This window comes from Tetrao urogallus (assembly GCF_951394365.1).
Source record: "Tetrao urogallus genome assembly, chromosome: 1".
NCBI lineage: Eukaryota > Metazoa > Chordata > Aves > Galliformes > Phasianidae > Tetrao > Tetrao urogallus.
This window is the reverse complement of record NC_136813.1, coordinates 9881225-9892030: the sequence shown is the minus strand read 5'-3', so window position 1 is coordinate 9892030 and position 10806 is coordinate 9881225. Positions and strand designations below refer to the sequence as shown.

Sequence of the window (10806 nt, the reverse complement as noted above, 5' to 3'; positions counted from 1 at the left end):
GTTTTAACTAGCCATTTTTAAAGTGGAGCTGGAATAAGAGGCTGTTTACCTACACTTCTGACTTCCCTTGCATCATCTGATAAGCTTCAGTGTTAAAACGGAGAGGCATGTGCCTTTGGAGCCATTAAAAACTCAGACAAAATGTTCAATCAGACACACTGCCTCATTTTTACCCCATTACCAGCATGTCACCAAGAAAAAATGCAGCTTTCTCTGCCAAATGTGGGCAGTGTTAAAGATCCATGAAACAAATGCTCACACAGATTCGTAATCCAGAGTTTAAGCAATCAGTGTTCTGTAGAGCACTATTCAGCTACATAAACCCAATGAACTTCAGCTTTTGTAATTCTGCTGTGAAAAATACACACGAGCATATTGCCATACTGCTGCCCGTGCGCTTCGGAAAACACGCCAACTTCACACAAAGGACTCCTTGCTTCAGGCATCACCAGCAGTGAAGGGCACAGCCTAAATGAATAGGCTCTAAAGCAAAACAAGGTTAAATATATTAAGTTCTTGCGTGGGAGATCTTGGAGAAAAAGCGGAGGATGGCAGAGAACACAGCACTGGTTCAATGCTGAGCCACCAGTGCGGTGTCTGGGGGAAGATTTGAGAGGTTGCACTAATTTAAAGTGCTGCATTTTAGTATTCTAGGCCTCCTCCCCCCAGGGACCCTGGACATAAAGGTTCCAGCAGGTCTCTCCACTGTGCTATCACTGACCAAATTCCAAATGGAAAATGATGACAGTCCCTCCATCTAAACACCCCCCGTAATTACAACTTCTTATTAAATGAGTGGACATTTGAAATCGTTTTGGAAGGCTGCAATTACAGCACATGATTACTCTTCCCTGTAATTACTGCACATAAATACATGCCATCTAATAGTTTATTGCACCTTGTTACTGTACTTACAGTAAACAGAAACCAATACACACGTTTCATTCAGCCCATGTATTTTGATACCCGCATCACATTTATCAATTTATCTTCATTACAGCCCCTTGTGCTGTTACTGTCACTCTTCTCAGAGCTAAGCTAAGGCAGTGAGAAGATGGATGAGGCTCATGTACATGGACTTGCTGCTGCAGCAAGGCACTTGAGAGGCACAGTCACCCTTCCAGTCATACCAAGTTGGCTAAAAATCAGCTGCATTAAGCCAGTGCTCTGCTCTCATTTCTCCTCCTCATAAATTATGGTACATGATTTGGACCTTGCAAGGTTAAGTCTGTTATAGGAGTAGTTTGAAACCTACTGTCTCCAGTTGCTTTGTTACCGTGGCAAAGATTTGACCATGCTACTACTTTTATTCCAACAACAGGCTCAAAATAGGTGTGTTTTCCACTATGACAGATATCAGAAGATATTTCTCAATGAATCTACAACGATAAATCTAAACCTAGTTTGGAATAACAGAGATCTGCTATGGCTGCAATTGTCATAACTGGCCAAATGAGTTAAAAGCCTATGTTCTGTGAGGTCATCAAGAGGTGGCTGAAAAGCCTCAGCACTCTAAAAGCACCAATACATTATATTCCTCTACAGAGAAAATGAAGAGGTCATGTCTCACTGCAGATGATTTAGCTCTCCAATCACAACATTCTGGCATTTCAAAGGACTGCACGCTGAAGGCTGTAATAGTTTTGGATCATTCTTTTGCTAAATGCAGATCTTGCACCCCAGCAAACCAAACTGTCCAGCAGTGGGTGTGTGTCGTAAAGATTTTCCCTGATGGAGGCTCAGGTAAGCCAGCATCTCCCACAGTGCATTCAGAAATCACTCAGACTCAGAAAGCATACACTCTGGGCTGAATGAGCAAGTCAATGAGCTGTAGCCTGGATAAACAATCCTCTCCTATCAAGCTGCACATGTACATTGAAAAGCAGACCAGGAATTACTCCTATTCTGGACATTTCCAAATCAGCTGACATAATACAAGGCTGTAGATCCTGCATTGAATGCTTATTGTTGAGCCTCCATTGCTCTAGTAGCTGTTTGCACATAATCCCATGGAAAAATCAGGTAAAGCTATTACACCAGCAGTAGAAAAAAGTAAGAAGAAAAAATGGCAGCCTGTTTTCTGTGTTTTTCCACAGCTCGAACTCCACTCACATTCCCCAGTTTCAGATTCCTTTCTTTAGTAAATTGATGTAACATATGATAGAAGAAGATAGAATCATACAATCACAGAATGGCCTGGGTTGAAAAGGACCACAATGACCATCACGTTCCAACCCCTGCTATGTGCAGGGTCACCAACCAGCAGACCAGGCTGCCCAGAGCCACATCCAGCCTGGCCTTGAATGCCTGCAGGCATGGGGCATCCACAGCCTCCTTGGGCAACCTGTTCCACTGCGTCACCACCCTCTGTGTGAAAAACTTCCTCCTAAAATCTAACCTAAACCTCTCCTGTCTCAGTTTAAAACCATTCCCCCTTGTCCTATCACTGCCCATCCTCGTAAACAGCTGTTTCCCCCTGTTTATATGCTCCCTTCAAGTACTGGAAGGCCACAATGAGGTCTCCCCAGAGACTTGTCTTCTCCAAGCTAAACAAGCTCAGTTCCCTCGGACAACATCTATCCAGAAAAAGAAAGAAGTGAAAGTAAGAAAAGAAGGAAGCCTATAGCCATAGTGCTGATCTGTTCAATTATTGGAAAAAAAAATACATACAGATCACCTGAAAACTGCAATTCACCTCTCCTGGAAATACATTATTGCTTTCATTTCCTTGTAAAGTGAGCAGGTAACTATAAGAACTGCCTTTCTTGTTTTGGATGAGTATATACTTTATCCCAATTACAGACTCTTCAAGTAAGTGTGTGAAATAAAACAAATGCTTTCGGTTTACTTCATGTGGGACAGAAATGTAATTAAGTGGTCATTTTCCCCTGCTTCTGGCAGAAGCATTCCATTAGTAAGAATCCACTAAAGAAGAGACCATCCTGCATAAAATCCAGTGACATCCAATCTCCCCCAAAAGCAGAAAAATACTCCCTGATACCAAGCACTGAATAAAACCATTACAGATGTGTCGAAAAAATTAAGCCCTACACTCGGGAGCTGGAAAAAAAATAGTGTTGGCAATGCCACAATGCCACAGTCAGTGAAAGATGTGGTAGAAGAAATACATCTTTTTTCAAAGAAGGTCATTCAGGGAGGAAGGAGGAAGAGACAGATGGATAATCTGAGTTTAAATGCACAGTGAGCCCTTGCTGAGAACTCGTGTTTCCTCTGACACCGACAGGCATAGAAGAGACACTCTAAGCCATCACCTGGAGATAGCAATGGCATGCAAAATTAATAAGGGCTAACATCATCCCTGTTTATAGAATTGTTGAATCACACAATATCCTGAGTTGGAAGGGACTCATTAGGATTACTGAGTCCAGCTCCTGGCTCCACACAGACCGCCCAAAATCCAAACCTGGTGTCTGACAGCACCAACCTGTCAGCTCATCTTGCTTTCCAGATAATTTTTGCAATGATATAGAAGTACTGCTGCTAATGGAATCAACTTGGTTAACAGTGGCCAACATGAAGTAGCATCCCTGTCAAATTCAGGTGGAAAAAAAGACAGCTTATTAAAAATAATTAACAAGTGGTATCTAGGAAAGGTCTGTCAGTGCTTCACACATGTATCGGGCAAAAGAGACCAAAGACTGTCAGGTCATGCACTATTAGAGCTTTTCAAAGGGAGCCAAATTTGCTGTCTTTTATAGCAGAGAGACTCCTGGGAGAAAGGTATGAAATGGAGCTGGAAGGGAAATACTGCACCATGGGAAGATTGTGGTTGTCTTGGCAATGAAGGCCTTCCCAGGGGGTTATTAACACAGCAAGTCAAGCATTAAATAAAATGCTTTTTGAGGGTGTCGCAGGAATGTGCACACCTTGGCATGCCCAGCTCTGGAACTCTAGCAGCTTGTTTGTTCTGATCCAGAGAATTCCCCTTCCAACAGGCAGTGCAGGGCAGAGCTCCTTAGCAGCTCAAGAGGTTGATCTGGCCATCGAGCCAAATCCCTCTCCTGGACAGCATCCCCAGCTGGGTTTTACAACATGGTCCTGCCCCCATTTCTCCATGAGACTGTCTCAAATCTCCACATTCAGGTGTTTTTCTTCTCTACAGCCTGCCTTCCATATGGTTTTACTGCTCCCCAGTATATAATTCACAGAATTATAGAATCATTAAGGATGGGAAAGACCAATAAGATCATAGTCCAACCACCAACCCATCAGCACCATGACACTGGGAGCACCCTATGATACTTTTCCTCAATTGTGCTTCCTGTCTTCAGAATCTTATAGACAGTTATTTTCACAAATGAGACAAAAACCAGAGGAAGGACTACATTAACCCATATTGAATTGATAACTAAACTCTAATTCTTACAAGCAATTATATATATATATTTTTTCTTTTTGCTGTAAAAATTCCCCATCACTATAGGAATCCTCTGGCAAGTGTAATTGTGGCATATTTCACTGTGATCTGATAGGGAAGCACATGAATGTGAAAGAGACTTATAGACCTAAGATTCTCATCAATATATATATTTCAAAATCAATGCCAATTTCATTCAGTTTACGACCTTCTCTGACCGTATAAACTGGAAAGCTTGCAGTTATTTGAACACATGATTACTTAACAGTTTCCAATTTAATAAATCGTAACAAGGGCAAAATCCTTTTATTCCCTTCCATTTATTTATGGCCTGGAATGTGTGGGAATCTACAGTGAATTATCAAGGAAAAAACCTACATAAAACAATGTACAGTAGTAAATTAAGAACAATTTTGGATTTCTAGCAAAAGAACCCTCAACAAATATGGAATATAAATAAGAGTATTTTACTGCATTTTGCTGTGAAATAGTGACTGCACTGGGAACTATTTTATTCAGGCGCTTTTTAATTTGTATGCATTTGAAAATAATTTCCTAGAATATATGGTTGTAATGACTGATGATGTGGGACAATATGGCCATATTTCACTTGTACCAACATGAATCAAGAGCTCCTTATTTCACAAACTGACATGAGAACAGTGAAGGAAAGCACTACCATGGTGTACAGCAGTGCAAAAGAGATAGTAAGCCAGTACACAAATATTTCAATCCGTACCCATTATATTGAAGCAGTTTCTAAACATTCCATTAAGATTAGATGAAGGAAGTGGTTGGTGCACACTCTTCAGAGGGCAATTTTTTTATTTGAAAATTGTCATTGGTGGCCCCAATGAGCAAAAATTAAGGAATTAGTCATTGATTCTGAAGATGCAATGAAAGTGAATATGGTCAAAATTTGCTTTCATCAAACAGAATACTCTGAATCTTAGATTTGGGATGAAAACTCTAAACATGTTTAACTTCAGAGACAGGAAATGTGCCCATAAACTTCAAGGTTACTAAAGCTGCAAGAATTTCTGTCCATACAAACCTTGGCAGGGTTGTGGTGATACCACTACTGTTAGAACAAGTATTTTCCTCTGGAATATTCTACAATTCTCTTACAAGTAAAATTTAAGGGCTACCATGAAAGATTTAACTGAAGCAGATTAGAAGTGGAAAACAAACGTTGCCCACATTTGTTTCATTTTTTTCCCATGCTTGTGAATTGCAAAATGTATTTTTTCCTCCGTATAATCAGGCAATTCCCATCTTTGTGTGAGTCAGTATATGTTGAGAGAAGGGAGAATTCCACTTTCTTGGCATAGGAAGAAGTGATTTTAAACTACAAAAATCAGTTAACCTTTTAACATATATTTTCCACTTAATCTTACCTCCAAAAAATGCTCTGCTTGCTGTTCTCGATCCAATTTTCTTGATGTTGTTGTAATCAGACCTGTGAACAGAGAATGATATTTGACTGTCAATACCAGTTGAAAAATATATATCTCTATCGACCAGAAGACCAAATTCATTTTTCAAACACTCAAAGGGAAAAATGTCTATTTGAAGCTATATCAGCCACAGATTTCTTGACATCTGTCAAGCCTTTTCTTTTGCAGCACAGCCATTATGACTTTCTGACTAACAATGAATCTTTACAGAAAAATGCTGCGAGAAGAGTAACTGAAAAAAAGTGAGCTGTGCATCTCTCCTTAACATGCTGCATTTATTATGCTGAATAAAACACCTTAATAAAGAATCACTATTTGTCTTATGATTAAGTGCTTCATTGAATCATTTGCATTTGACTCAGATCCTTCCATAAAAAAACTCATTAAATATTTCAGAGTTCTTAAACAATTAATGGGATAGGATGCTGATTACCTCCATGCCAAGAATGCTTGACAAAGAAGATTATTTCTGTAATAACTACTTGTATATGTAATGATTTCCAAATGTAATCATTCTAAGGTATTAAAGATTTTGTACCAAAATTTCATCAATTTGTTCCATGATCAAATTGAGTCTTTTGAATAAAGTATCTTATTACACGAGTATGATCAAGATATCTTTTCTTCTAAAGCAATTTTATGGCAACAAGTTGGGAGGTGGTGTCGATCTGCCTGAAGGTAGGGAGGCCCTGCAGAGGGATCTAGATAAGCTGGATCGCTGAGCCGAGGTGAACGGGATGAGGTTCAACAAGGCCAAGTGCTGGGTCCTGCACTTTGGCCACAACAACCCCAGCAGTGCTACAGGCTTGGGGATGAGTGGTTGGATGACTGTGAAGAGGAAAGGGATCTGGGGGTGTTGGTTGATGCTCGGCTGAACATGAGCTGACAGTGTGCCCAGGTGGCCAAGAGGGCCAACGGCATCCTGGCCTGCATTAGAAATGGTGTGGCCAGCAGGAGCAGGGAGGTGATCGTCCCCCTGTACTCAGCACTGGTGAGGCCGCACCTCGAGTACTGTGTCCAGTTTTGGGCCCCTCACTACAAGAAAGACATTGAGGCCCTGGAACGTGTCCAGAGAAGGGCAACGAAACTGGTGAGGGGTCTGGAGCACAAGTCTTATGAGGAGAGGCTGAGGGAGCTGGGAATGTTCAGTCTGGAGAAGAGGAGGCTCAGGGGAGACCTCACTGCACTCTACAACTTCCTGAAGGGAGGTTGTGGTGAGGAGGGATTTGGCCTCCTCTCCCAGGCAACAAACAGGACCAGAGGAAATGGCCGCAAGTTGTATCAGAGGAGGTTTAGGTTAGACATAAGGAAGAACTTCTTCTCTCAGAGAGTGGTCAGGCACTGGAATGGCCTCCCAGGGAGGTGGTGGAGTCGCCGTCCCTGGCAGTGTCCGAGAGGCATCTGGATGACGTGCTGCGTGATGTGGTTTAGTGCTTGTGGTAACAATGGTAATGGAAGGTTGGTTGGACTAGATGATATTGTAGGTCCTCTCCAAACTTGTGACTCTATGATTCTATGATTCTATGCTGTGCTTTCAGAAATGATTAACGTCTTGTAAGATGTATAGCAAGTAAAGAAAATGAAGTACTTTACAAGTTCCCTCAAGAAAAGTGATGCACGCTGCTCTATGAACACAGGTTAGTTTTTACTTTTTCTCAGTAGAGATTTAAAGGTCAGATTTGAGTTTCCTCCACACAAAACATTTCTTTGAACGGGGAAATTCCTTGTTTGAATGTTGTCTGATATACTCAGACAACAGTAAAGGGACTGATTTCCCCTAGAGGTAAAGATGTTTTTGGTAACAATGCCAGTGGACAAAGTAGTTCTTAAGAACTCCTCCTCTGTAAAACTATCAACAAAGACAGGAAAAGGACTCCCTGTAGTACTTATAATATCTACTTATTTGATCAGAGCAGTCAATCACCTAAACACAAATCCGTGATAACTGCAAATTTTGCAGAAAACAACTGCAACAACATTTTATAGAGCCTCTAATTCCTGAAAGTTTCTACAGCTGCAACTCCTCATACACTGTTGCCTTCTACTTAGAGGCATCACTTATCTGTGTTAGTGAGAAGCGGGGGAAGAGGACAAATTGTGGATAAAGAAGGGAAAATAGTACTTGAAGTAATGGAGAGGAAAGTCCAGTCTGCCTCCCATATTTCAGGCTCATTATGAGATCTACCAGACCCCAGAAGTGACACCCAGGGGGATACTGCAGGCACCAGATTGGATCATTAGAGCCATCTCAGTAATATTATTACATGGAAGAACAACCAGGTGCTGGCAAAAGGCTGAAAAAGCAAAATAACTGGTATTTCCTGCGCCAAGCAATTGTAAGTCTTCAAAACAGTTACACCATATGGGAGACTTCTACTCACTGCATGAGTTTAAACAGACATGACAGCATGGATGACAAATTGGTGTCATTCACACAAGATTCCCCACGTCTAGAGAAGACACAAGGAAGAAGTTCTAAGTTATGAAAGAAGCGTAGCTTCAATAAATTGATTAAACAATAAATTCAGATTTGAAATATCCTTATTTGTTCTACACACGGTCTCTATGGAAATTAATTGTGCATGACCTAACTTCAGTAAGGAATATGATCATTTTTTATACTGTCTTTCACATTCATCCTTCTTACTGGGGTACTGTAAATTACAAAGACCTTCCCCTTAAATAATAAATGTTTAGAGTATTTACTATGCTGAAATATTAGTCAGCTCCCCCCACATACTGGGGAATGCTCAAGCAACTCTGTAAATCACAGACTTCTGTCCTTATCACCTACTTCAGGCAAAAGATTTCACTTCTGCTTTGAAGACCAAGAGCTAACATCTGACACTGAGCATCACTCACAGAATTTATAGTGCTCGTCTCTCACTAGTAAAACAAAAGCAGTCTCACACAATCGCTGTTCCCACTACAGGTTTGGGATTTTTCCTTTTTTCTTTTTTCAGTGTAGGGCCTTTTTGGGCTGCCACAATGGTCAGAGTGCTTGCAGAACTAAATTTACTTCTAAAGGGGGTATTTGAACACATAGCAAGAATCTACAACAAAAGTGCCTATATTTTAAAGTAAACAGATCTTAACAGATTTAGTACCAAGACAGCAGCTGCTCGTGAAGAACAGGTAACCAAGCAAACAGATTCAACAACCAAGTACTAATACTAAAACGCAGCTGCCCTTAAAGAGTGCTACAAAATACTTCTATACAGAGTTCTACAACAACAGTTTATTTAATTATGGTTATGTATTGGTACAGATACGAACCTTGTTCTTTCGGATTATAAAGCTGCATTCCAGGGAACTCTGCTTTAGATCTATCATTGACAGTGAAAAAGGAAAAAGATTCCAGTTATGTTTACTACACCAGTTCCTTCATGAGTGTCATGAGAATGTTGCTGTGTCCCTCTTGTATTTAGTACAAATACATAATAGTGGTAATTTTTAGCAGGATGTTTAACTTCCTTTTACAAATCCATAGCCACTGAAAGAAATTGGTTTTGCACAAGAGAATACACCCCAACTGCAGTTCTTTTCTAACTGTACTGTATCATCATACTGTTATGTTAGAAAGGCATTATCTAAAGAAAATAACTTGCAGGGAAATATATGCCCAAAGTAATGATGCTGGGCTTCACTGATACAAAATCTCAGGGGGACAATGATGAAAAATGACCATTTCTTTTTTTCCCATCTTCAATATGCGCCATAGCTCTTGTAGACACAACCATCTGGTCAACTGTCCGAAGCCAGCTGGGAGATATAGCAGGCATTTTTCACAAAATAGCAAAAATGCTAACAAGCTTCAGAAGTCATACCACACCACTCAGATGGTTTATCTGAAATTTCCAGGGAAACAACATGGTCCTTCTAGGTCCAGGAGATATTTCTAAGTGTGATGACTCTTAAAGAACAGCCAGGAAAGTGAAGAGAAAAACCGGGTGTGATAGTAAAGTTATTTGTGATAAAATCATCATCAGGGTTATGCGATTCTGTTCCCTGAATTTCTTACTTTTTCTTGAATTTCTGACTTAAAACATCTCAGTGTGCATCCTGGCACCTTGGCTCCTCAGGCCAGAAGCAGACTTTCTGACAAATTCAGGAACGTTGCTTGCTCCAGCATTTCAGGTTGGAGACAACCAAGTTCTTATATAACTTTTCTACAAATTCTCTTACTTTTGATATTGGAATACTCTTTCCATCCTAAATAAATTAACAGTTATTTTTCTCCTCGTGTTACAGAGTTTGGAAAAGATGGAAGGTGACTGAGCTCACCCTGTGCAGCATGTCCTGTAATCCTGCTCTGAATTTTGGCTGGTCCTGAATGGAGCCAGGAGTTGGACTCAATAATCCATATGGATCCCTTCCAACTCGGGGTCCTCTATGATTCAGTGATTCTAAGCCCCAGTTGAGACACAGAACTTAGATTTAATGTCAGGTATGTGTGTGCCCATGGAGGCGTGCAAATGTATGCATATACATCTACGCAAGATGACATAAAGGCAGGAATATGAATTCGATGCCTGATGCTTTACAATGGGTTTTACAGAAAACTATCCTTATTAGTAATAAAGCCATCAAACCTGGCAAAGGAACAGCAACTTGTTGGTTCTATCACGTCACCCAAGTTGTACTTTGTTATTCAGAACTGGAACAATGTTCTGTCTCAAATAAGAGTCTTTTGTGATGCATTGTATTTTTTGAGCAGTGTTCTGCTTGGACGCTTAGACGTGGCCATGCCAGATGAACGTATCTGAGAAATACCTCAAATTGACAATTGCTCTCTGATGATATGCAGGTAGTAGGCTCAATCTAGAGCAATTCCACTGTGATCAAGGCAGATCCACAAATTTATGCTAGCAAAGAACTTTGCACAGTGCCTGTAATCTTTGCATTTTTATTGTCAATAACACATGAAAAAAGAAAATTACTAACTTACTTAATGTAAAGGAGCAAAGCAAA

The 10806-nt window shown here is 40.5% G+C and overlaps 1 protein-coding gene across 4 annotated transcripts in view; it reads right to left on the bottom strand.

Annotated features, from left to right (window-relative positions):
* Positions 1-10806, bottom strand: part of FAT3 (FAT atypical cadherin 3) — a gene marked incomplete at both ends in the record, with an annotated part of 358948 nt that overhangs the window by 126136 nt on the left and 222006 nt on the right. For all 4 annotated transcript variants that reach the window (XM_079536455.1, XM_079536457.1, XM_079536456.1 and 1 more), the window contains one exon: positions 5776-5837. In XM_079536455.1, coding sequence (XP_079392581.1) covers positions 5776-5837 — 62 coding nt within the window. The remainder of the gene's footprint in view (positions 1-5775; positions 5838-10806) is intronic.